Source organism: Toxotes jaculatrix, chromosome 8, assembly GCF_017976425.1.
Source record: "Toxotes jaculatrix isolate fToxJac2 chromosome 8, fToxJac2.pri, whole genome shotgun sequence".
Taxonomy (NCBI): Eukaryota; Metazoa; Chordata; class Actinopteri; family Toxotidae; genus Toxotes; species Toxotes jaculatrix.
In genome coordinates, this window is record NC_054401.1 from 320,187 (window position 1) to 347,500 (window position 27,314).

General features: G+C 49.6%; 3 protein-coding genes across 4 annotated transcripts in view; 1 reads left to right on the top strand and 2 right to left on the bottom strand.

Moving 5' to 3' along the window:
* Positions 1–1,325: 1,325 nt before the first annotated feature.
* Positions 1,326–13,068, bottom strand: LOC121186638 (metaxin-1-like). Of its 2 annotated transcripts, XR_005894518.1 has the most exons (9): positions 12,930–13,068; positions 7,004–7,073; positions 6,829–6,908; positions 4,754–4,846; positions 4,490–4,672; positions 2,890–2,966; positions 2,426–2,583; positions 1,617–1,959; positions 1,326–1,586 (listed from the first exon to the last, which is right to left on the bottom strand). XR_005894518.1 is itself a non-coding variant. In XM_041045422.1 (8 exons), exons 1-8 carry the CDS (start codon positions 13,008–13,010, stop codon positions 1,727–1,729), a joined length of 975 nt encoding a protein of 324 aa, XP_040901356.1. In that variant the 5' UTR covers positions 13,011–13,068; the 3' UTR covers positions 1,327–1,726. The 2 variants fall into 2 exon arrangements, 1 of the variants encoding a protein (XP_040901356.1); XM_041045422.1 differs by having other exon boundaries at positions 1,327–1,959.
* Positions 13,069–14,348: 1,280 nt separating this feature from the next.
* Positions 14,349–20,143, bottom strand: LOC121186123 (V-set and immunoglobulin domain-containing protein 2-like). Its single transcript, XM_041044763.1, has 7 exons — positions 20,046–20,143; positions 18,862–19,233; positions 18,522–18,785; positions 17,590–17,683; positions 16,896–16,929; positions 16,180–16,310; positions 14,349–15,232 (listed from the first exon to the last, which is right to left on the bottom strand). The coding sequence occupies exons 1-7, from the start codon at positions 20,104–20,106 to the stop codon at positions 15,175–15,177; spliced, it is 1,014 nt and encodes a 337-aa protein (XP_040900697.1). The 5' UTR covers positions 20,107–20,143; the 3' UTR covers positions 14,349–15,174.
* A 2,412-nt stretch (positions 20,144–22,555) lies between these two features.
* The window catches only part of syt11b (synaptotagmin XIb), a 5,925-nt gene continuing 1,166 nt past the window's right edge, over positions 22,556–27,314 (top strand). The window contains exons 1-3 of the mRNA XM_041044798.1: positions 22,556–22,907; positions 25,083–26,023; positions 27,098–27,218. Of these exons, the coding sequence (XP_040900732.1) occupies positions 22,874–22,907; positions 25,083–26,023; positions 27,098–27,218 (1,096 nt within the window). The 5' untranslated portion in view covers positions 22,556–22,873. The remainder of the gene's footprint in view (positions 22,908–25,082; positions 26,024–27,097; positions 27,219–27,314) is intronic.

Genomic DNA, 27,314 nt, shown 5'->3' on the forward strand with positions numbered 1-27,314 from the left:
AGCTCAGGTTTTACCTGAGGTTTTACCTGAGCTCCAGGTAAAAGTTCAGCCCCTGAGCTGATGAATCAGAGGTTTCCAGCTGTGGATGATGGTTAACAGCTGGAAAATGGGTCATGTGTTTCACTGCACTCTTCTTTGAACTGATGTTGTATTAGAAACGACTGTATTATAAAGTTTGGTCCAACGTGACCCTTCAGTCCGACCCACAGGCTGTAAACACACGAGGAAACGGACAATGAAAACATGAATCCATCATTCATGGGCTCATTCACTGTCAGTGAATCTGCTGGTTTCAGCTACATGAATCATTAAAGCTGGAAAATGATCCATCACAGCAGCAGCAGGTCAGAGGTCAGAGGTCAGGAGCCGGCTGTGCTGAGGGGGGGGTGCTGCTCTGTGGGGCAGAGAAGTGCAGTGAGTTTAAACTGTGCTGTCCCTGCTGCCTGGTCTCGTCTCACACTTCAGGACTGTTTGTTTCTCATTCTGGAGTGTTGCCATGGAAACATGCGTTTAACAGCAGGTGAGGGAAGGGAGGAAACTCCACCTCCGCCTCCACCCGGCCGACAGCAGCAGTTTGACTTCTTTTCTTTCCTCTGTCTCTGTCGGCATGTCGGGACTAACTCACCGTCCTCGGATTCAGATTCAGACAGTGGTGGAGCTCTGGCTCACGGAGTCCAGAGGACACAGAGTCCAGCTCCAAAAACTGCTTCCAGATCAGCTCAGAACAGGACGCAGCGAGCAGAGGACAGCAGCACACGCTCACATTAACAACATGCAGCAGTGCGAACAGGAGCGGGGCCAGGATTCCTGTGCGATGCCGTCATGTGCAGCTGTATGTCCCCGGGGTCCAGACCCGGTCAGGACGGGTGGAGACGGGGGCTGGGGTGGGGGGTTGGCTCTGTGGGCAAGCTGGAGTCAAAAAGCTGTTTCCATGAACCTCTCTGAAAAACACAGGAATGTTACATCCTCTCTGCTGGCGTGTGTGTGTGTGTGTGTGTGTGTGTGCGGGGGGGGTATGAGGGCGGGGGCAGGAGGGCAGGAGTGGTTGGTAGTGGTTCGCTGTGGCACTTTGTGGTAATTTGATGTGAGACAGATGTTCGGGAACACGCAGCAGGAAGGAGAACACCCTCTGAAACCTGCAGAGGATCATGGATCTCCTCTGACACTGTCCAATCAACCTCAACCCTAACAGCCAAATCTCACAGTCTTCATCTCCGTCCTCTGTCTTCGTCCCTGTCCTCTTCATTATCAGCCAATCACAGTACAGAGATATGAAAACGGTCAGTTCACCACGTCAGGTCACGATCAGACGATCTGAGTTAGAAAATGAAAAGTCTGGTTCTTCATCTTTACGTTTATTCTTCATTATTCTCATATAATTCTGTTGGAGGCAGAAACAGTTACAGGTTACCTGTCAGGTGAACAGTGAACTGAGAAACAAGCTGATTGGTTGATTTTTAAAGCTGATCCATGTTTCTCTTTAAAAGCTGAGTGTGTTTAAAAAACGGAACAAAGGTTAAACACAAACGAACCAAAGCTGTTTCTGCTTTAAAGAACATACAGAGAAGGACTGGAGTGAGATACTGTACATCCACCATCAGCACATCCACCATCAGCACATCCACCATCAGCACATCCACCTCCTGGATGGAAGAACATCTGGATCTTATCCTGAACACTTTTACTTCCATCCATAAAGTCCCATGATGACCTCTGTCTGTTGTCCTCAGCCGTCTCCTTCCTCCTCGTGATCGTGGGATCCGATGGTCTGCAGGTCTGGCGGCTCCTCCAGCGCCTCCTGCTGGACGTGCTGAATGGACACCATGCCGGTCAGGAGGGCGTAGCTCAGCATGGCGCCCAGGGCCACCAGAGCCGACAGGAACTGCTTCCTCCGCTTGTTGGGGACGTTGTCGAAGTCTCCGGCCTCGGGCTGAGAGGACGTCTTCTGACTGGAGCTCTCTAGAAAAACAACATGGAGGACGACAGCCACGGTTTTACCAAAGACTGAAACGACAAGAACCAAGATTCAGTGAATTCAGTTCAGAGACACTGATGAGACACGAGAATCACAGCACACAGCTGGCAGCTCTCGCCCTGGATGAGCACACTCGTCTCGTCCTCTGTCCATTTCCTCTGCTCCTGTTAATGTCCTGAGTGAGACAATCTGTTTAGCAGCAGAGGTTTACATGATGTCATTCACTGATGTTATACAAAGCTCATGCAGATCAGCAGAACATGCTGTGGGACTCAGGACGGACACGATTCTGTCACTTCACTTATTCATGTTCTTAAAGCTGAAAACTAGAAAAACGTCTCTGTCCTGGTTTCAACAAAAGGTCCAGCTCTCAGTAGAGGATTTGACTCGGTCTATGGAAAACCTGACGTCTCTTATCGCACAGTTCCAGTCGGGGTCAGTCCGCCTCACCTCGGCCATCTCTGGGGAAGTAGAGCAGGAGGATGTTGGTGCAGAAGCCGGTCAGGTTGTCGAGAGACTTCAGATGCTGCTGCAGCTTCCCGTTGGGCAGTCTGGACTTCAGGATGGGCGCCAGGTGACCAAACACGTAGGCGTCCAGAGACGAAGGCCTGCAGAGGCAGAGGACACTTTCTGTTTCTCCAGCATTTTCTGCTCCAAACTATGAGTCACACTGTTTCTGCAACATCTAGAAACGGAGCCAGAGATATTTCAACATCTGTCGTTTATGGTCAAACACGCTGTTTGTTTAGCAGCTTGGACATTCTGCCTCTCATTACAGGCTTCTTCTGCTCTGACTGTCTGCTGGGGAGTCCCAGGTGATTCACAGGATCTAAGTCCACTTGTCTTTGACTGAACGTCTGAACATCCTAAACTTTTTCTATCTTGTTACTGTTACAGGTTGAGATTAAACTTACGAGTCTCCGAAGAAGAACTTGTGTGAGCCGAGTCGCTGGGACAGCAGGTTCATACACTCTGCAGCATCACGATACAGCTGAAACACACACCACAAACACACACCACAAACACACAACACAAACACACACAGTTCACATTTTAGACCAGGACACACTGAGGATTCACGTTACACATCAACAATCCTGAATCAGTCCGTCCATTTTCCACCACAGACTAACACATGCACCCCAGACCTCCACCTCTGTGACCTCTGTGACCTCTGTGACTTCCTGCAGATCCTCCTCAGGGATCCCGGGACGGTCCCAGGCCTGATGGGACATATAATCCCTCCAGTGTGTTCTGTGTGTACCGGAAAGCATCCAGGAGGTGTCCTGATGTTCAAGAAGGCTGTGGTACTCCACTGTCCTCACCCTGTCCTCACCCTGTCTCTACAGCTGACCGATGAACAGCTGTCCATGAAGATCACAGCGTCAGTGCTGTTCTGGCAGAGTTTAAGGTCCACTGAGGACGAGCTTATGTCCAAGAGCACTGACACTGGTCTCAGTCCACGTATACGAAGCCTGGTGGAGCTGTATCATCAGACCTCTCAGGTTCCTGAAGGACAGGGGCACAATGTCCAACCTGTCCAGATGACACTGAGGGGTTGAGCTGCATCAGCTGGGGCGTCACCTATCTCACCTTCACTTGTCTCACCTTCCCTTGTCTCAGCGATCGAGTCAGTCCCACCACAGGACAGGCGTGGACAGGTCTGACCCTGTGGGATTCAGCTGCTGGTTCGTACTGTGGGTCTGATGCTTTGATGGAGGGAGGGAGAAAAAAAGCTGAGAGTATTTACAGCAAACGTTTCTGCTGCTTGTTTGGAAATACCTGGTCAGACAGGGGAAAAGGTCAGAGGTCAGCAAACCCATAAAGAATTAACCTCAGGGGACAATGAATCTCCACTGTGGCAGTTCAGCTTCTTTCCTCTGGACCGAAACGTCGGATGGAGAGAACAGAGCGAACGACAGAATCCACCAGGAGCTGGTTTCCTTTAACTGAACTGGTTTCCTCCTTTTTCCAGCAGGTTTCTGCTGATGGAGGAAAAAACTAAATCACATCTGTAGCTGAAGATGTAATGACAACGGAGCTGAAAGCGTGGCAACCCGCTCAGCGCAGAGGAACATTCTACAAAAATACACGAATGTCAGCTTTGGTTTTCCTTCTTTCACGAAAAGGAGGATTTGAGGGTTTTCGTGCCGACAGGAACAAATTGGTTTAACGATCTTCCCCTGAACACTGCCTGACCTTTGACCTTTTTCCAAAGTGGACGGCTCGCTCCCCGTCTGAGATTTTCCAACAGAAAGATCCACTGAAGCATTTTTTCCTTTCCCTGCACATTTGTTCCGACCACTTCACTGAGCGGGCTGAGCACATGGAAACCATATCTCCATCCAGACTGGAAAACTGTGGAGCTGCTGCCGCTCAGATGTTACTGCAGCTCAGCCACTCAGAACAGCAGTCAGACTGTTTCCTTCAGCAACGCTCTGCCGCTCACAGCGACTCTGTGTGGGGGTTTCTGCGTTTGATTTCAGAGGGAAAGAACCGCCGCCGTGTCCTCACCTCCTTCTCCAGCTCCTCTCCGGCCTCCAGGCTCTCGTCTCCTCGCAGCAGTCGCAGTTTTTCCAGATGCTGGCGCTGCATTCGTCCAGGCAGGAAGAAGTTCAGAGGGAACGGCATGTGCTCGGCGTACCAGCGGCGAGTCACGTCTACGTAGTTCTTCGGTTCGATCCAGAACGTGTAGATCTATGAAACACAAACCTCAGATTAAACACAGGAACGGCTGATTTGGCGTTCTTTAACTTCCTGTGTGTGTTTGTCGCTCACCAGAGCAGGCGTGAGTTTCTCCTCCATCAGAGAGATGAAGGCCAGGCTGTCAGCTCCTTCCTTGGCTGAGAGATCATAGTCTGCATTGTATTTCTGAAAAACACAAATCGGTTTGTTGAGAGAACGAACACTTCCTGGAACACAGCGACCCAGGAGCTGTGGTCACCGAGGAAACCTCACACCTGAGCCTCAGAAGAGCTGCCGCCACAGAGAAGCAGGAAGCTGAGCACAGTGACACAGGTGAGACATCAGTACAGCCGCAGTGGAAATGGACACATGTCCACTTCCTGTAGCTGATGCTGTTAAAACAGCTGCCACTGTAAACTCAGCTCTGCTGCTGATCACAGGTCAGTTTCACCTGGAGCTGCAGGTGTGTGTGTGTTACTGTGAACGTGACTTTCTGTGGGTGTGAGGACACAGTGTCTGGTCCTATCAGGGTTAGAGTCGGGGGGGGGGGGGGGGGGGCTGTGTTTCCATGTCTCCTCATTACTGAGAGCTGACAACAACTTTTCTGAAGCAAAGCATGCTGGGATTCAGCAGGGAAACCAGGACGAGCTGGTGGTGACTACATGCTGAGAACTTCAGAGCAACATGCAGGGAGGAGAGATCAGAAACCTGAAACCTGCATGTCAGATAAACAGTGACACTACAGGAAAGATTCATCCTCTGTGGAGCAGGAACACCAGCTGAACTTCAAGGTTTGTTTTCAAAAAGAAGGAGAAGAAAGAGGAGAAGGTGCAGGAGGTAAATCTGCAGCCAGCAGTTTCTCCTCTCAGCTTCCTCAGCAGCTCTCCTGTCGCTGCGGTTTCTGACCAACCTACCGCAGCGTGGAGGCACCGAGCATGCTGGGTAATGTGTTCCAGCTGCCTGACTCTGAGGGGACCTCAGACTCTGAGCTCTCCTGATCTACTGACGACAGGATGGAAATATAGCTCCAGCAGCAGCTCAGATTCAGTCCTCAGGATCCTGACTCCTCCGCAGAGCCCTGACTCCTCCGCAGAGCTCTGACTCCTCCGCAGAGCCCTGACTCCTCCGCAGAGCCCTGACTCCTCCGCAGAGCTCTGACTCCTCCGCAGAGCCCTGACTCCTCCGCAGAGCTCTGACTCCTCCGCAGAGCCCTGACTCCTCAGCAGAGCTCTGACTCCTCCGCAGAGCCCTGACTCCTCAGCAGAGCCCTGACTCCTCCGCAGAGCCCTGACTCCTCCGCAGAGCCCTGACTCCTCCGCAGAGCTCTGACTCCTCCGCAGAGGAGCAGACAGAGTAACAGGTCTGTGCAGAACCTTTCTGTCTGAAACCGAAGGAGCAGCTGATCTGTGGAAGTGACAGTTCTGACAATCACTGTGTTTCCACCACAGCTCTGCAGAGAACCTCCTCCTCCCTCTGCCCCCTCTACTCCTGCTCTTCCTCCTCCCCCTGCTACTCCTCCTCCTCTCTCTACTCTTTCTCCTCCTCCTCCTCCCTCTGCTCCTCCTTCTCCTCCTGCTGAGGTTTATGGGAATTATCAGCTCTGTTGGAATGTGTCTGCAGCTTCCTGTTGTTTAATGAGTTTTTCCAGTCGGCTGCAGAACCTCACACACACACACACACACACACACACACACACACACACACACACACACACACACACACACACACACACACACACACACACAGCTCTCACTCTGCTTCAGTGGAAAATGTGGACGTACATAAGAAATTCAGTGTGTTCAGCAAAGAAACTGAGCCAAACAAACACCTGTCAGGTAGGTGCTGTATGTACGGGACCGGGACCAGGACCAGGACCAGGACCGGGACCAGGACCAGGACCGGGACCGGGACCAGGACCGGGACCGGGACCAGGACCAGGACCGGGACCGGGACCGGGACCAGGACCGGGACCAGGACCAGCTAACCCCTATTTGCACAACCTCCAGTGGTGAGTTTCATCTTGTTGTGTGGTTTGTGTGACCTGACCTGAACATGTTAATGGGGATGAATAACACGTATGTACCACAGAGGAGCGAATCCGTGACTCTGACTCACGTGTGGAGAAATCCAGAGTGTAAACCCGCCCTGACACATGCACAGGTGTTTACCTGTTTTCTGAGGTGGATGATGATGTCAGAGGGTCTGCACAGAGCTTCTTTCTGGTTGGTCCTCAGAGCAGGAAGTGAACCTGAGAGCAGACAAACCCGCACAAGCATGAGCGACAGTTTCTTTCCCATGATTCACTGAGAGAATCTCTGTGCAGAGTAAACCTGGCTGTCTCACCGCCGGGACTCCTCCAGGGGTTGGACGTCTTCCGAAGTTTGAGAGGAGCTCCGGCGAACTGAGCGTAGGCCTGCAGAGACAAGCAGGAGCACGGGTCAGCTGCACACAGCGGAATACGCTTCGGCTTTACAGAGAGAACCCAGAGAGAGAGAGAACCCACAGAGAGAGAGAGAACCCACAGAGAGAGAGAGAACCCACAGAGAGAGAACCCAGAGAGAGAGAACCCACAGAGAGAGAGAGAACCCAGAGAGAGAGAGAGAGAACCCACAGAGAGAGAGAGAAGCCACAGAGAGAGAGAGAACCCAGAGAGAGAGAGAGAACCCACAGAGAGAGAGAGAACCCAGAGAGAGAGAGAACCCACAGAGAGAGAGAGAACCCACAGAGAGAGAGAGAACCCACAGAGAGAGAGAACCCACAGAGAGAGAGAGAACCCACAGAGAGAGAGAGAACCCACAGAGAGAGAGAGAAGCCAGAGAGAGAGAGAGAAGCCACAGAGAGAGAGAGAAGCCACAGAGAGAGAGAGAACCCACAGAGAGAGAGAGAAGCCACAGAGAGAGAGAGAACCCAGAGAGAGAGAGAGAACCCAGAGAGAGAGAGAGAACCCACAGAGAGAGAGAGAACACAGAGAGAGAGAGAACCCACAGAGAGAGAGAGAAGCCACAGAGAGAGAGAGAACCCAGAGAGAGAGAGAGAACCCACAGAGAGAGAGAGAACCCAGAGAGAGAGAGAACCCAGAGAGAGAGAGAACCCAGAGAGAGAGAGAACCCAGAGAGAGAGAGAGAACCCACAGAGAGAGAGAGAACACAGAGAGAGAGAGAACCCACAGAGAGAGAGAGAACACAGAGAGAGAGAACCCAGAGAGAGAGAGAACCCACAGAGAGAGAGAGAACCCAGAGAGAGAGAGAACCCACAGAGAGAGAGAGAACCCAGAGAGAGAGAGAGAACCCACAGAGAGAGAGAGAACCCACAGAGAGAGAGAGAACAGAGAGAGAGAGAGAACCCACAGAGAGAGAGAGAACACAGAGAGAGAGAACCCAGAGAGAGAGAGAACCCACAGAGAGAGAGAGAACCCACAGAGAGAGAGAGAACCCACAGAGAGAGAGAGAACCCAGAGAGAGAGAGAGAAGCCACAGAGAGAGAGAGAACCCAGAGAGAGAGAGAGAAGCCACAGAGAGAGAGAGAACCCACAGAGAGAGAGAGAACCCACAGAGAGAGAGAGAACCCAGAGAGAGAGAGAGAACCCAGAGAGAGAGAGAGAACCCAGAGAGAGAGAGAACCCAGAGAGAGAGAGAGAACCCAGAGAGAGAGAGAACCCACAGAGAGAGAGAACCCAGAGAGAGAGAACCCAGAGAGAGAGAGAATCCAGAGAGAGAGAACCCAGAGAGAGAGAGAACCCACAGAGAGAGAGAGAACCCAGAGAGAGAGAGAGAACCCAGAGAGAGAGAGAGAACCCACAGAGAGAGAGAGAACACAGAGAGAGAGAGAGAACCCACAGAGAGAGAGAGAACACAGAGAGAGAGAACCCAGAGAGAGAGAGAACCCACAGAGAGAGAGAGAACCCACAGAGAGAGAGAGAACCCACAGAGAGAGAGAGAACCCAGAGAGAGAGAGAGAACCCAGAGAGAGAGAGAGAACCCACAGAGAGAGAGAGAACCCAGAGAGAGAGAGAGAACCCACAGAGAGAGAGAGAACACAGAGAGAGAGAGAGAACCCACAGAGAGAGAGAGAACACAGAGAGAGAGAACCCAGAGAGAGAGAGAACCCACAGAGAGAGAGAGAACCCAGAGAGAGAGAGAACCCACAGAGAGAGAGAGAACCCACAGAGAGAGAGAGAACCCAGAGAGAGAGAGAGAAGCCACAGAGAGAGAGAGAACCCAGAGAGAGAGAGAGAACCCACAGAGAGAGAGAGAAGCCAGAGAGAGAGAGAACCCAGAGAGAGAGAGAGAGAACCCAGAGAGAGAGAGAGAACCCAGAGAGAGAGAGAGAACCCAGAGAGAGAGACAGAACCCAGAGAGAGAGAGAACCCAGAGAGAGAGAGAGAACCCACAGAGAGAGAGAACCCACAGAGAGAGAGAGAACCCACAGAGAGAGAGAGAACAGAGAGAGAGAGAGAGAACACAGAGAGAGAGAACCCAGAGAGAGAGAGAACCCACAGAGAGAGAGAGAACCCAGAGAGAGAGAACCCACAGAGAGAGAGAACCCACAGAGAGAGAGAACCCAGAGAGAGAGAACCCAGAGAGAGAGAGAATCCAGAGAGAGAGAGAACCCAGAGAGAGAGAACCCAGAGAGAGAGAGAACCCACAGAGAGAGAGAGAACCCAGAGAGAGAGAGAACCCAGAGAGAGAGAGAACCCAGAGAGAGAGAACCCAGAGAGAGAGAGAACCCACAGAGAGAGAGAGAACACAGAGAGAGAGAACCCAGAGAGAGTGAGAACCCACAGAGAGAGAGAGAACCCAGAGAGAGAGAACCCACAGAGAGAGAGAGAACACAGAGAGAGAGAGAACCCACAGAGAGAGAACCCAGAGAGAGAGAACCCAGAGAGAGAGAGAACCCACAGAGAGAGAGAGAGAACCCACAGAGAGAGAGAACCCACAGAGAGAGAGAGAACCCAGAGAGAGAGAGAACCCAGAGAGAGAGAGAGAACCCAGAGAGAGAGAGAACCCAGAGAGAGAGAGAGAACCCAGAGAGAGAGAGAGAACCCACAGAGAGAGGGAGAGAACCCACAGAGAGAGAGAGAACCCAGAGAGAGAGAGAACCCAGAGAGAGAGAGAACCCAGAGAGAACCCAGAGAGAGAGAGAACCCACAGAGAGAGAACCCACAGAGAGAACCCACAGAGAGAGAGAGAACCCAGAGAGAGAGAGAAACCAGAGAGAGAGAGAGAACCCAGAGAGAGAGAGAACCCAGAGAGAGAGAGAGAACCCAGAGAGAGAGAGAGAACCCAGAGAGAGAGAGAGAACCCAGAGAGAGAGAGAGAACCCAGAGAGAGAGAACCCAGAGAGAGAGAGAACCCACAGAGAGAACCCACGCAGGCACAGGGAGAACATGCAGACTCTGCACTGAATTCAGATTCAGATTCAGAAAAGCAAGTTGAGGCACTGAGCAGCACGAGCTGGGAAAACAAGACACTTTAAAAAATAGAGTGATACACAATTTATACAAAAGCTGTGCAAAGAGAAAAGGCCGGAGCGGGGCTCAAACACAGCAGCTGCATGCAGTGTGTGCACGGGCCGAGCACTGTGACGCTCACAGCTCTTACAGTAAGAGTCGGAGGTGACTCAGTTCTTCTGCAAATAAAAAAATCAAAGCGTCTTTCTGAGTCGCGAGCGTCGCTCGACTTTTACAACCAGAAAAAACGAGGAGGAATTTCCTCATAAATCTGCAGCCGTGAAGTCAGAGTTTAATGAGTGTGAAGACGTTTGTTCCACAGAGAAACAGACCGACACTACACACAGCTGTGTTACCCACAACACAGCTGGCTGAGTGTGTGTGTGTGTGTGTGTGTGTGTGTCTGATCTGAGAAGAATCTCAACAAGTAAAAATCCTCTTCCCCAGAGTTTCTGTGTTTCTGAGTAAAGGACGATGACCGGATCAGCACCTGTCTGACGTCAGTGGGCTCAGACCTGTGGTGTGTAGGAAGCGACACAGGAATGTTTCAGGTCAGACAGTCAGACGTCAGGATGTAAAATCCATCTTTAACCAGGCACACGTCTGTGAAAGCTGCTGCTGTGGAACGTGAGGGTCCAGCTGCCAGCGTCTCCGTAAAATCCTCTAATAATAACTCAGAGTTTAGGAGCCAGCAGAGCTGCACACTTCCTGCTGGAGACGTCTCAGTCTGGAGAGGCCCACAGCCACAGGTCATCCATCCTGATGAGGTGGTGGAGGTCACCTCCACTCCACCTGTACACGCACCTGATGCCCCGCCCCCTCTCTTTTCCTTGTCTTTCTCAGTCTGAAAATGCTGAAACGTTCCTGTGTACTTCTGCAGACATCAGGCTGAACTTTGTGAGACAGAATGGACCCTGAGCAAAGGGACACGCAGAGGACAGGGCTGTCCACATACATGTGGGACATTCATAGCCTTATGATTTAAACTTGACAGTGTGTGATTTCCAATCACATCCACACTGATCAGATATGGATCAATAGAATGTGGTTTTATTACACAGGCCAGAGCTGTCAGGGTCAAGCTCCTCTGATGCTGAGCCAAAGAAGCTCTTATTGTGAAAAGCCGTCTTAAATGAACCTGACACACTGAACCAGGATCAGTTTGGTGTCTCAGAAAGCTGGAGGTAACAGTCCAGCCAGGACCAGGGGAGTCTGCAGGGACCAGTGCAGGCTCATTCAATGCCCCTGACCTTCTGAAGTTAAACTGGTTAAACTGGTAATCTGTTTTATGAAACAGAGCTGTGGCCTGGAACATTTGGGACGTGCTGCTGCTGCTGGAGGTTCCCAGAGCAGCAGCTGATCAGTGTTTTCCAACCACTGCACAGGAGAGCCATCATTACCCAGACTGCACTGCTGCTCTGCTCTCAGATCTCAGTCCAACACAAACATGTTTCCGTCTGGTTTAATGGTTTGCAGGAGCGCTGCAGCCCTCAGCGTGGTCTGCAGGCAGGATCACCGTATCCACACTGTCACCAGACTCTCAGGACCGCAGCAATCATGGAAACACTGTCTGTCTGCAGCCCCAGAGCATTGTGGGTGGCCAATCTGCGTCTCTACCTAAAGGACAAATGTTGTTTTTCAGTCTGATTTTAATGTTGGTTAAAAAAAAGATAAGTCTGTTTAAAGAAACTGCACTGCAGCTCCGTTCACTGATGATCTGCATGATAATTAATCTGATGACTAATTTCTCCATGAATCATTAAACGTTCCCCCACAGCTCCGGCAGAGTGTGACGATCACAGGCGATCACAGGCGAACAGGCCTGACCCAGCAGAGTCCAGAGGGCAGGGGGCGGTCTGAGGACTCTGGGGCCATCTGGTTGTCGTATGAAGAACTGCAGCCGACACAGATCAGATTCACTCATGGATCTGCACTCATGAAACTGATCAGCAGAGACGATGGTGATGACAACAAGCCAGAGGGACAACTGTCACATCTGTGACCCCAGCATCTGTGCCAGGGACAAACCTGCGTTTAAACTACAAACATGGCCGCTCTGTTCTCTTCACTGGGTTTAAACTGAGGAGCCTCGTGTGACCTGGTCACAGACTCACACTGAGACTCTGTCCACTGTGTCAAGGTGTGTGGACATGTCAGAGAGGTCCACTCCGACCAGCTGCAGCATCAGCATGCTGCTTCCACACTTCCAGCCGCTCATACAGCTGTGTGCAGAGGTCTGGGCTTTGAAACGAGCCTTTCTGCTGATGTTAGTGTTCTGTTACTTTCATCACTTTCAAATGTTGAAGGATCAAACAGTAACCGTGGCACGTGCACGTCGTCCAGATCCTCCGGGTGAACCAGCACCTGTCAGACACAGTGTCAGTGGACCAGCAGAGCCAGATCATCCACTGATCTATGCTTTTATTTCTACAGGGCCCAGCATGGCCGGGGCCCCGGTCATTACCGAACAACACCAAACCGGTGAGTGTGAAACCGACAGCGTTTAACCCTGAAGCAGCTCCGGAGTTTCTCTGTATGAGACGTGACGGTTCAGTGAGGACACGAGTTTGACCCCGGAGCCTGTGGACGCGCGTCTCTCTGCAGAGACACACACGGTCTAATCGGTCCTATTCCGTTACAGACACAGTGTGACTGCTGTCCTGCCGCGTTTTCACCGTGTTCTCCCGCGGTCTGTCGGTTTCACGCTCCGTTACCTGCCGCCGGTCTCTGTGCCCGTGAACCTGTGTCTCTGCGTGTGAATGTCAGGGACAAACCGCCGGTCAACCGGTCCGCTCCGGTGCGGTGTGAACGGAGACTCACCAGGACCACGAGACAGTCGGTGCTGACGGACGGTAAGCCCCAGTCTCCTTCCCAGCAAAACAACTCGTCCGGTGCCGCCATCTTTAGCCCGGACGGTGACTCCTGACTCCGGAAGAGAAACTCCTGCCGTTACCAAAATAAAATCCACTTTGTTTCCGGTGCTCGGTGGCTGCAGATACTCAGACACCCGGAGTATCAGTACTCAGTGTTACAACACGGTACTGACAGTCAAAGTACACTAGTATTATCAGTCTCATGCGTCCCGTGTGTCAGCAGTCCGGCTCTTTAACCCTGTTTATACAGATGCAATAATTCATTCATCTGTTTCTAAGATCCAGACTAAACCAGTTTTTCTATGTGAACTCCCAGAAACACGCTGAGACGGGAAACCTCTGCTTGTGTTGGATTTGGCTGCCTGGTCTTCACAACAATTCAATTCAATTCAATTTTATTTATATAGCGCCTTCCACAATAAAAATTGTCTCAAAGTCCACTTGTGTTTTTAAAAATCAGTATTTTAGATTTTTGCCTAAAACAACTGAAGTCCTCAGTCCTGTCGGCGGGCTTCAGACCGAATGTGTTACAGGAAGCTCCCATTTCCCTCTTTTCTGTGTGTCGAGTGTTAAATTGTGAAACTCATTTTGACCCAGTGTCCACTTATTTCTGTCTTTCAACACAAAACATTCAGTTACTCAACCACTTTGCAAAGTGAGGACATTTCCCTGTGTGGAGCAGGAAGAACAACCTTCACACTCAGAGTGGGTTCTTCTTCCATCCATCCATCCATCCATCTTCTATACTGCTTAACCATCAGGGTCCAAGCTGGAGCCTATCCCAGCTGACTACAGGTGAGAGGCGGGGCCCACCCTGGACCAGATCAGTCAATCACAGGGCCGGCACACAAAGACAGGCACACACTCACACACTCACACACACACTCACTCACGCACACACTCACACACTCACACACACTCACTCACTCACACACTCTCACACACACTCTCACACACACAGACACACACACACACTCACTCACTCACTCACACACTCTCACACACACTCTCACACACACACTCACACACACACTCACACACACACTCACACACACTCACACACACACCTCGGAGCAGTGTAGAGAAGCCAGTTAACCTGAGGTGCACGTTTTTGGGATTGTGGGAGGAAGCTGGAGAACCCACAGAGAGAACCCACGCAGGCACAGGGAGAACAGAAGAGCCCAGACTGGGGTTCGAACCTGGAACCCTCATGCTCCAGGTTCAGCTGTGCCGCCCCTGTTCTTTTAAAATCTCTTATTTTCTTGAAGGTGGACGTGTTCCTGTTTTTTGTTGGTGTCAGCTCATGACTAACATGTTGGTTCCTTTTTCAGTTATCTCTACTTTTTGCTTTTAATAATAATAATAACAATGCATTTTATTTATAGGCGCCTTTCTTGACACTCAAGGTCACCTTACATTATAAAAACATTTCATACCATTTACTCTCGACTCACTCACGGTGCAGAGGCCGTGTCCAACCATGTTGCCTTCATGTTTCGTGTCAGCAGGCCGTGTTGTACCATCTCTTCACCGTGGAAACTTTAAATGTGTGAACATGACACAAATGGAATCTCATCTATACTTAAATCTAAAAACTCTTTACACAGCATCTTTTTAACAAAACCACCAGATAAACCTGCTTCACAGAATAAATTACAACAAACAAATAAATGGTCAGGTCAAAACATTCAAAATGAGAAAAACAACGAGACACGGAGACAAAATGAGACGTGCACAGAGAGAGAGAGACCTCTGTGCTTCACAAACATCAGCATCCACGAGACGCCTCCATCCACGGGACGCCTCCATCCACGGGACGCCTCCATCCACGGGACGCCTCCATCCACGGGACGCCTCCATCCACGGGACACCTCCATCCACAGCGGTCACATCAGATCTGATGGTGCTGATTCTGATGACCTGCAGCAGGGGTTCAACAGGGATTTGAAGGGGGGGTTCTTGTCCAGTGAGCTTAGCTGGGTATGGGTGGGGCAGTTATAAGAAAGTATTATCAGTTATCTGTCAGTGTCAGTGGTCAAATCCTGTAGCTACTCCACAGCACTGTCTGGTTTTTGGGAAAATAATTCTAATTACAGATGTTTGGAACAAAGCTGGTTATCACATTCAGTTCCACTGCTGCGGGAAACAAAGAGCCCCGTCATTACGCTGTGAGGTGAGAATGAGACGGAGCTTCAGCCTCTGCTGGCCACAGACGAGTAGATGACGACATCCGCAGCCTCCTCCACGGGCCTATAAAAACCAAACGGATGATAATAATGTGTCAGCTGGGTCTGCACGCTGTGCGTCACAGGAAATCAAATCCACTGCCAATCCAGCTCAGGACGTTCACACAGCACAAAAAGATCATCGACACTTATTTTAATAACTGTTTCACTGTCTCAGTCAGTTTTCAAGCAGAAATACCAAAGATTTTCAGAAGGTTAGAAGACAAACGTTTTCAAATATTCACTTATCAACAGGAAGAGTCTGAGGTTGATCTCAGCGGCTCAGATAAGTGGTGGTGAGGGAGCCTGTCCACACACTGCTGCCTGCTGCATCAACAGCAATAATCAAATAACTGCAGAAAGTGCAAACAACAACACAAAGCTGGAAGACGTCCTTTGTCAAACCGTCTGGCAGCTGCACAACGTCTCAGAAATCTTCCTCCTCTGCCCAAAAGGAAGAAACGGTTCCTTAATTAGCAGCTGTAAATGTGTTTCTCGTCAGTGTTATGTGGCCAATGCACAGTTGTACTTCTCCTTTAGACCAGATGACCTCAGTAAGTTCTCTGCTTTGTATGACTGCTTTACAGCTGTGAGGGGACTGGGTGTCAGACAGCTTCTCCCAGATAAAACTGTCCCTTCACCATCACTGGCCCTGAGAGCGTCTCTAATAACAGCTCTGATAAAAATACATCAGCATTTGCAAACGTCACGCTGGCCTCAAAAAAAACAGCTGTCGACGTATGAACTTTGAGTTGTATGTAAACTGGTTCAGTCCTGTTTGTTTCAGCTGAGACACGCTGTCAGAATCAGATCAGTACTACGGACGCTCCTCTGTGTCTCAGCTCCAGCGCTGGCACCACCTGACAGCTGATCGGAGATCAGTGTGTTCTCTCAGCTCAGTAATTCTTTGCTTTTCTGTGAGACACCTTGTGTTGTATCTGATGTAGTGTCACATGAAGTGTCCATCTCTACCTGGCCTGGTTCTTGTGTTTGAACTGGACGGAGGCGTAGCTGATGTCCTCCTCGACTTCACTGGTTTCCTGTTGATGATCCCTTCCCTCCTCAGCAGGCTGTGGGTTGTTGCTGCAGATGTTATCAGGACACTGAAAACCACACACACAGACACGCACACGCACACACAGACACACACACACAGAAGGAAATGAAGAAAGAGGAAGAGGACAGAAATACAGACTGTTACCTGAAAAACAAAAATATAAGCACAATTTCAAAGAAATCTCGACAACAACCAGGATGCTCTTTGTAATAATGACTCATCAGTGGAATACATGAGCTTTTTTTATGAGTCATAAAAAGCGAAATGACACCTGCTGCCAGTGAAAAATTCAGACCCTGTGAAGGTTATTCCAGTCGTTTCACCGAGCCTGTCTATGAAGTTTCCATTTGTCCACTTTTGTCTAGTAAGTCTTTTTTTTGCTCGTTTCACTTTAACACGAGTATGAAAACTTAAAGACGATAAGCTGAATGTCTTTTTGACTACTCAAAGTGCTTCTACACTACAAGTCACATTCACACGTTCATCCAGCGTTTTTTTACTTAAACATACAGCTTTATATCTTTCCTCTGCCATCCTCATCCATAAAAAGACCACGGGCAGAACAGAAAATGTATTATTAAAAATAACAGTAATAATAGCAGGAATAAACAGAAATAAAAATGTAACTTACCTTGCGTCCCCCCACAGCTCTCTGAGCCCTCGTCCTGCAAACACAGCAACGTGAGCACGACAACGACACAGCTCAGAAAAAACACAACCACACAAATACATGTCTTATGGCATCAATGCACTTCCATAAATACAGAGATCAGATTCTCAGTATACTTAGGTTTCATATAAAAAGTGTTGAAACGCTGGATTTAAAACAACTGTTGATATATTCTATGAAAGAAACTGCAGAACTGTGATTCAGCAGTTATGCTAAATTCATGATGAAGACACAGATACAGAAATCATAAAACGTTTGTGCACGTTACAGTAGAATAAACAGAAATTCAGCAGCATGATTTTATTCTTTTCTCAGAGTTTATCACGCAGGATTAGCAGGCACAAGCTAACGAAGACAGCCAGGCTATACTGGATGGTTAACATTTACTAGCTAGTTGCATTACAGCTAATGTACCAAATACCCTGACAGTCCTGCAACTGTTCAAATTAACCAACAATTCTGACGCAATTTTATCAGAACTGATCTTTAATTAAACGTCTTTTCTTCCTAAACTCAAACATGAGAAAGGAGCTGACTTTAGTTAAGCTAGCCTGTTAGCCTCCATCTGCTAAAAGACTCATTCCTTACTATTGTCTTCATGACTGAAGGACAGCGGTACATGTACAGACATGTAGTGGACAGATGGATGCAGTACCTTCTGACCATGAAGAAGACCAGTATGAGAGCACACAGAACCACCAGGACCCCGAGCACCACACCCACTGTCCGAGCCAGGGTGACGTCCTCTCCTGAAAAACATCATGTCAACACGTAACAGGAACGGCTGAATCACTGCGTGATCGTTGTATGGCTTCACTCACTCATCTACAGTCAGCAGAAAACCCAAGACGTTTGTCTCCCATCACCAAACGTCTTCTGAAATGAGACATTTCACACACATGAAGAAACATAAACAGCAAACCAACAGAACCTTGACTTTCAGCACCTTTTTAAAACAAGACCACGTCCACACTGAGACAACGTCCACACTAAGACCACGTCCACACCAAGACCACGTCCACACCAAGACCACGTCCACACCAAGACCACGTCCACACTAAGACCACGTCCACACCAAGACCACATCCACACCAAGACCACGTCCACACCAAGACCACATCCACACCAAGACCACGTCCACACTAAGACCAGATCCACATAAAAGCAGCAGAGAGCTCTGCTGCAGCCTCATGGACAAAGCCAGTTCAGCCCATCTGTACGACTTCTGTCTTAGAGAATTATTTTAAATTGGTTTACAGTGAATGTTGTACAAGGCTCATGATGAAACAGGTCCATCAGCTTCTTACTGAATTCTAAGAGCAGCTTCATTGTTTCTTCCCTGAGTTTAGCGCTGAATTATTTTCTGTCACTGATGATGAATGAGCCCTCTCTCCTGAACACGTTCATACTGTCCACTTCAGTTATTCTCAGTTAAAGTGACAGAAATAGTCCAAACCCCGCCTACTTTCTCACCTGCACACAACCGACCAATCACTAAGTCTGTTTTAGAGAGTGACAGAAAAGTCTAGACCCTGCTGCTGCTGTCGCTGTCTCATCAGACCGACCTCAGAAAAACAAAGACTGAACCTTTTTCTCCGACGTGCAGCGTGTACGTCAGGGAGCGTTTCTTCAAGTTGTTCTTCAAACCACAGGTGTAGTTCCCAGAATCCCCTGCAGTCAGAGGGCCGAGCTGGAAGGCGGGGCCAGATGCGGGGAGGGCGTGGTCATCTCTGAACCAGGTGACCTCCAGTTGGTGGAAAGTGCAGTTTGCAGTGCAGTGCAGTGTGACTGTTTGACCCTCTCTCATCACGCTCTCACCACTGGAGCTGATTATTCTCATTTCAGTCTCATCTAAAATTAAATGAACATTTTAGTTTTTCTTAACACTGATGATTAATGTTTGTGTTTGATCATGTTATCCTCTTACCAACAACTGTGACAGTCACTCCTGACTGTCCAGTAAAATGTCCTTCAGTATGATCGGCTTCCATCCTGAAGCGAAACGTTGCTGAGTCCTCAGGCCGTAGATCTCTGATCTGTAAAGTGCAGTTTCCCTTCTTGTCTCCCAGGTATTGGTAGCGAGGGTCGTTGGTCTCAGAGTTGCTGTCGTACACAGACGGAGTGTTTCCCTGACAAATGAGATGATTCTTGCACCAGCGGACTCTGACGATCTCCAGTAAAACTTCTCTTTCACTCTGAATGAAGGACCTGAGTGGTGTGAAGGTGCAGGGGAGGGTGACAGTCGATGTTTCCACACCACAGACAGGACGTGGATAATTCACAGTTTGACCCACAGCACCTGGAAAAACACATGCTAGAGGAAATGAATGAAATTCTCCTTGTCTTTGTAAACTGAGCTCTGATTTACAGAGCTGTCATTTTATCTGGTGTTAAACTGAATTTTAACACAACAGATGTGACACCTCAGTTTTATTCCTGATCCAAACAGAACGACTGTTTCCAGCTCAGGTTTTAGTCTCTGGCAGTCAGTCTGAGCCGCTGCTCAGAAACCACCAGAGTTCTGGTTAAACCCACTGAGCACGCAGACCGTCACGTGTTCTGGTACCAAAACAAACATGGACGACCACCAGCAGCTTGGACTGTTGGTAACAGCTCACAGTGCAGTCTGTAATTTACAGTGTTATTTCTCTGTATCAAGCAGATACCAGTAAAGCACAGTAAAGCTCTGTGGTCCAGGACTGAAGGCAGAGCAGGGCTGAAGATTATCACTGTGTTACAGGCTTAGACACACTGTGTTCGTCTCTACTCGTGACTTAGATGGAGATCAGATCACATTACAACCAGTTAATGCAGCAAAGCAGCTCAGTTCAAATATTAATGTTAATGTAGCAGAAGGAAACAAGACTGAAGAGCAAGAGAGAGTAACACACACACACACACACACACACACACACACACACACACACACACACACACACACACACACACACTAAGATAAGATAACACTTGGGGGGAAATTCACTTGTTCGGCAGCTCAGAAGCAAAAACAGGAGAAAAGGATAAAGTGCAGAAAAACAAGAAGTGTGCATGAAATTCAAGTAGAAGAAACAATGTCCATAAACAGGACGACGGGACAATGTCCAGTCTCACCTGTAAGAAGGAACGTGAACGCCCAGATCCTCCAGGGGATGGTTTTGTCACAGACTGCCATCCTGAGTTTTCTGGTGAGTCTCTTCAGGTCTCGACTTCTTCTGCTGTCAGAAAAAGAATCAGAGTGAAAACTGATGATTGTGAAATGATGCAAGAAACATGCTGTGGCAACTTTCTGACTTCCTTTTCTTCTTTTTATGGGGAACTGTTCTCTCTTCATCTTAGCTCTGTGAACCACATCAGCCTATTTCTTTCACACCTGTCCACAGTCTGCGTGTCATCATGTCTGAGCTTTGACTCTAACAATGCATGCTGGGAAGTCTGTTGAATGAACTCTCAGCGCAGACTGAGAGAGAGTGTCACAACTGAACAGGACCTGAACCCAGAAGCACAACTCCAACGAGTAAGATCAAAAATAAAGTCTTTATTTAACAAAGTAGCAAATAATAATCACACAATCAGGGAAAACACAAAGAAACACAGTATCAAAGAAGAACACAAAACAACAACAAACTCAAACCAAAGGCAACGCAACAAGGCAAAAATCTGAAAACCTGACATGAAGATCAACAACGAGAAATAGGCGCTGGTTCACTTTACAAAAAAACAAGACGAGCTGGCACAGAACAAAGGGAGACTCAGACAATATATAGACACAAGGTAATGAGGAACAGGTGGAAACAATTAGGGCGGGGAAAACAATCACACTGACGGGAAACAAGAGGAGGTCAAATTTCAAAATAAAAGCAAAACTCACAGGACAACATGAACACAAGACAAAACATTACAGAGCATTACTTCCTGACTATGACAGAGAGAAGACCTGTGTGTGTGTGTGTGTGTGTGTGTGTCTGATGTGACGTTATCTAAAGAGTTTTAGCTTCTGAATGTTTGCTCACTGTAACTCTGGTGACGGAGCAGATGGGAAGGAGGCGGCTTCTCGTCTGTGATTGGACCACTTCAGTCTGACTGACGACACCGACAGGAACGCTGAGCCTGATCAGTCTGTGTGGGAGGATCACACCCTGGCTGAGCCTGATCAGTGTCTGTGTGGGAGGATCACACCCTGGCTGAGCCTGATCAGTCTGTGTGGGAGGATCACACCCTGGCTGAGCCTGATCAGTGTCTGTCCAGTTCTCGGTCCAGACACGTTTCTAAACTCACACAAGTTTATCAGTGTCCTCGCTGATGTTGTCACTGTTATTTGTTGTCAGTAAATAGTTTAGTAAATAAATTTGTTTAGTGACCCAGAAACACACACACACACACACACTCTCACACACACACACACACACTCATGCAGATTCAGAGTAAGCAAACCTCATTTATTTAGCGCCACCCTGTGGAGCAGGCGTCTCAGTGCACTCCTGGACTGAACACTGTGTGAGGAGATGTGAGTTTAGAAACATTAACATGAGGCTGTGAAGGAAAAGAGTGAATGGTTTTAGATAAACTTCACTGATCCACAGGGGAAACGGTTTGGTCACAGCTGCTCAGTCTAAGATAGACAGACTGCACAGAAGAACAGAACAGAAGGCTCAGGATGAAGAACTGCTGATCTGCATGAAGCTGGAGCGAGTTCAGATCTTCATCAGTCCACAGTCTGACAAACTGTCTGAGACTGGAGGTGGTTCACTTCTGGGTCTACATCCACAGGGTTCACTGACTTCTTCTTGCCACTGTATGCTGTGGTCAGGTTGAGTTTTAAGAGTCATGATTTACTGATTTTTCTCGGACACAGGTGTCTGAGGTGAAGTGTAGCTCAGTGACAGCTGAGACATGGACGGTGAGACAGGTGATGCAGTGAAGGTGCTGCTGTTCACATCCCGTTCACACACATGAGGACATTTAAGTACATATAAGTACAATTCCTGTTTATTATCTAACACTGCGATGACGCAGGACCGGGGGCGGGGTCTCCACTCCCGCGAGGACCAGTCCACTGAGGGGGATGTTGCAGGGATGTCTCACTCTGTTCACATTTCTGGAAACTGCAGCTGTCAGGAGCCTGATCCTGCTCCAGGTTTTCCTGACGAAGGTTTCATCAGACACTGATGACTCTGAGGGAGTGAAGAGACGGACGTCTTCCTGCTGTCTCCGTATCTCACTGCTGTTGTTGGTCAAACTCAAAGTCCACTGCTGTGTCTTCTCTTCATGGTTAGAGACCGCATCAAACCGTAAGTTTTCGTTGCTACAGAAATAAAGTTAACTCCTCCTCCTAACTTTTTACATCAGCTGGAATGTTTGCTCCCTTTGATGCCCAGTTTAAAGTCTTATAAACTCATAAAGATGAACCCATTTTGTACTGAATTGTTCTGAGATGATGATGATGATAATTTAACTTTTGGTATTTATAGAACATTTTACACATTTGAGATAAGTTTGTCCTTAAGACAGTTTTACAATTTCTAGACTGTGGTTTTGCTCCTTTAGCTGTAACTGATCTTCAGAGCCGGTGGAAGAAGAGCCCGCAGATCTTCATCCTGAAGTACTCGCCCTGACACCGCAGGATGGAGTGACTCCTCTTTCTAATAGGCGATCTTGGTCCAGTCTCCTCGCGAGCTCCTCCGCGCAGCCTCCCTGCATCCTCCCGCGAGCATCACTGCGCACCGAGCGGAGCACCGACAGAGACACCGACGGACCGACGGGACACGGCTCCGCCAGCGGACTTATGCAGGCTTTACAACCCGGATCAGCGGCTGGTTTTCGGTGATCTTCCTCTCTGCCGTCGGTTTTCTATGGATGTGAAGTAAAGGAGGGCTGCAGCTACTCGGTGTCCTCTCCATCTCCTCGCTCTTCTCCCGCATCCCGCTGCTGACATCCACAAAATGGCGGACATCATCGAGCTGGGACCCGCCTACGGTGAGAGCCAGGTCCCGTCTGCTTCATCTGTCTGCGGCGGGGTGTTTATCAGGCCTTTATTTTACCGGAGTGCAGCCGCTGTGTCGGACTGAATGTGCTGTGCCGTGTCGGTCGGTTGTTTACAGTGGGGTAAAGAAACGTTGTGAAGCCAACACATTCATTTAATCCTGAAATTCATTCATCGCTGTCATCAGCTCGATTAAACCAGGTTCTGTATAGCGATCAACGCTCGTGTGATTTTATCAGACAAAATGGAGGAGAGTGCAGCTGTGTGACAGCAGGAGGAGCAGGAGCAGCAGGAGGAGGAGGAGGAGCAGGAGGAGCAGCACCGACGGGCCGCTGACATCAGTCTGTGCCCCGCACACGCGCCGCACAGGGCGTTCTCCTGCTCCTACGCACAGGCTGTCTGTCGTGGGCCTCGGCGTGCGTGCGCGCGCGTGCGCCAACCAGGGTGGATACTGGGTGACGTCATGTCTGTAGCCGACGCACCTGCAGATTTTAATAATAATGATTGATTGTTATTGAAAACAGGACACACACACACACACACACACACTGCGGACTGACTGAGGGTCCAGGTTAGGATCAGGTTCAGCTTTAGGAGTGAAGGGTCAGGGAGTGTCCTCACAAAGACAGAAAGACCAGCATGTGTGTGTGTGTGTGTGTTTGTGTGTGTGTGTGTGTGTGAGTGTGTGTGTGTGTTGCTAGGCAGCGGGATCAGCTGTTTTAATTCCAAAACATGAGTTCATCTCATGGAGTGTCAGAGAAAGAACAACAGGAAGGAGGATTGTCGGAGCACGGCTGCGACTTCCTGCGGCTAAACGCTAACAAGGTTTAGCAGCTTTTAATCACTGACGCGTTTTTGTGGTGATGACATCAGCAGGAAAATATGTAATCGACCAATGAGGGCTGAGATCGTTATCACAGCAGTTTCATGTCTCAGTGGAGTAAAACTGTCTGTCCCAAGGTGACGTACAGTCCAAAACCCAGAGACCCAGTTACTGAGACAGAGAACACACACACACACACACAGATGCTAAACATCAGCGTTCAGTGAGGTGTGAACTCCACCTGTGTCTCTGACACCCTGCTGTCTGCTGCAGGCGGGCGGTGTCACTGTGATCAGTCAGGTAGAGACGCTGTGGACAGTGTCTGATTCAGTCCCAGGGCTGATTCTGGATCAGTTTTATGTTAAAGGTCCTCACAAGTTTAGAACATCGTGTGCGTGTATGTGTTGTAGCATCAGTGTGTCCTCGTGGGACAGATCAGGACAACAATACTCCTCTGTACTCAGCAAACAAAGATGTCCTCACCCCCTCCCCCTCTCTACCCCCCCCCCTCCTCCCAGCAGGGACCAGTTTCTAATGAGACCTCAGGAGGGACGCGGTGGTGACATCATTCTGTTTTTACACCATTACATCATCAGTGCGCAGCATGATGTCATACTGAGTCTGTGAATTTAAAATCCTGCAGCCGTGAAATGCTCTGCTTACACACCAGGTTTGTGAAGAATGCTGCACAGTTGCATTATGGGAAATGTTGGCATCATGGTTTTTTTGGTGTGGCCCATGAGTGCAGTGCCCTCTCAGGTGCATCCAGGTGAAAGTGGTGCAGTGTGGCAGGCCTGTGAGGACTCCTGCTTCCTGCTGAACTGGACTGGCTCAGACCGACGGATCAGTGATGCTGGGACGAACCCTTCATTCAGAGAGGACAGAGGCGCTGCCTGTCCGTCTGCCGTCCATCAGTCTGTCTCTCACAAACACAGCGACTGCTGATTAAAGTTAAATCTTCGCTGTGAATCATTGTCCTCCGTGTTTGTTTTCACTGTCCGTCCCATCGCTGCCGTGGTGATGGATGGTAGAGACGGAAATCTCAGATGAACTCCGAGCACTGAGCCGTGAGCGTCAGCGTTTAGCGACTGCAGCGTCGGGATTGTGGACAGTCCCAGAGGACGTTACCAGCTCACCTTTGTTATGCTTCTTACAGTTTGGTCCAGAAAACAGTGAAACGTCCGTCTCAGTTTCTCAGAGTCCAGAGTGAAAGGTTTTTTTAGCGTTGTTGTTGTCAAACAAACAAAAAAAAACAAAAATTCATTTTCTGAGTTTACTGTTTCAGCTTTGTATGTTTCTGTTCAGGCCAGTTTTTCTGACCCCCGTCTTCCTCTCTCTGTCTCAGCCATGTCTCCGGTGCTGGCGGGCTTCCTGGGAGCTGGTGTTCTGGTTTTGGTCGTTATAGTTCTGGTTCTGCTCTGGTCTTTCTGTCAGCGCCGTTACCTGCGCATATCTGGACGCTACAAGCTGCACGGGGACCGTTACTGCGATGCCGAGGACCCGCCCTACAAGTTCATCCACATGCTGAAGGGAATCAGCATTTACCCAGAATCCCTTAGCAGCAGCAAGAGGATCGTGCGCGGTATCAGGCGGGCCGAACGCTCCAACCGTGATGGAGAGCGCGTCTGCTCCGCTGCCCCTGCTGCTGGGAGGGGCATGGTGCTGGTGGATGCCGAGAACAACATCCTGGACATGCCAGGGCAGCTGCAGATGAGCCACCTGGTCCCCCCCGCCGGGTCGGGCCCCGCCCACAGCCAAGCCCGTCTGGAGCGGGCGCTGCCGGTCCGCGCGGACTACTGTTGCCTGGACAGCAGCTCGGCCAGCAGCAGCCAGACCAGCAGCAAGACGGCGTCCCCCTTCACCCCCGCCTCCTCAGAGCCGGAGCCGGAGCCCAGCCTGGGCTCCATCAGCCTCACCGTCGACTACAACTTCCCCAAGAAGGCCCTGGTGGTGACCATCGTCGGTGCCCGGGGCCTCCCCGCCATGGACGAGCAGGCGGGCAGTTCAGATCCCTACGTGAAGATGACCATCCTGCCTGAGAAGAAACACCGTGTCAAGACCCGCGTGCTGAGGAAGACCCTGGACCCTCTGTTCGACGAGACCTTCACCTTCTACGGCGTGGCCTACAGCTCGCTGCCTGAGCTCACCCTGCACTTCCTGGTCCTCAGCTTCGACCGCTTCGCACGTGATGATGTCATTGGGGAGGCGGTGGTGCCGTTGAAGGGCGTGGACCCGAGCACGGGCCGAGTCCACCTGAGCCAGCAGATCACCAAGAGGAACATGCAGGTGAGTGACGGCGTCTGCTGGTTTTCCACGTTAATGGCTTTAGATTTCAAAAAAGATTTTCAGCAGCTTTGTTGTTTCTGTGTAATTAGACAGTTGATTGATTAGATGATCAGATATTAGACGTTTTAGTTGATCCCTTAATAATTGATTTTTTGTTTGCTGCTTTGGAAAAGCATCTGACGAATGAAATGAAACGCAGTCACATTATAAAGCTGGTTAAACAGTTCCTTTAATTTTACTACACAACAGAATCTGTTCTCAGAGCAGCAGATCCAAACAGCCTGAGATCAGCCTGAAGGGGAGGTGGTCTATCCTCAGGGGAGCAGGAACCAGAATCATTTCAGCACAGGTCACAGCTCACATTCCTCAGATAACACACTCCTCTGTGTGTCTCTGTGTGTGACTCAGCTGTTGTTGTCGTCCCGATGCTGGCTAACAGCTGATGCTGCAGTCACCATGGCAACAGGCCGCTCTGACCTCAGACCGGTTCAGATCATGAGATCCAGTGACAGTCTCACCGTTGTCCCGTCTTTATGGAGTTAAAGTTGGATTTTTGTGAGACTGTAGACGTGTCTGTGGTGGACGTCTCAGACAGCAGAGACGCTCAGTTGTCCTGCTGAGGTCTCGCTCTGACACAGTCTCAGTCTCTCTGACTCCGTCGTCTCGGTGACATCTCACAGCAAAAAAAAAAAAAAACCCACTAAAGCATCATCACAGGATTTCCTGTTAGATGTAGATCAGGAAGCAGGCAGCCGTCCATCACGCCGTGTTGTACTGACGCAGTCGTCATGACAACAGGGCCACAGGCACGCTAGTGACCACTGCTGTGTAGAAAGGACACACCTTCAGTGTGACTTTAACTGTGCAGAGGCTGAACCTTTGTTCTGATGCTGACATGATGACAGGAGAGACAAGTCAAATCAAAGTGATGATAAATGACGTGAAGAGACACGGGACGTAGGATGATCCTCGGCGAACACGTCCCACATCAGTCCTCGGTCTCTGACCGCGTGCTTCATGTCAGGATAACATGTGACGGGCTGAGTCAGTGTTTTTGTCTCTGTGTGTTTTCAGTGTGAGAGCCGTGGAGAGCTGCTGGCGTCTCTGTCCTATCAGCCCGTGTCCCATCGCCTCAGCGTGGTCGTCCTGAAGGCTCGACACCTCCCCAAGATGGACATCACCGGCCTGTCAGCAAGTGAGTGCACCCAGCTGGAAACATGGCGGACGGCGGGTTCGTCTGTCCTGTCTCTGGCCCTGGACTTAGATCCAGATTTCAGATGAATTCACAGAA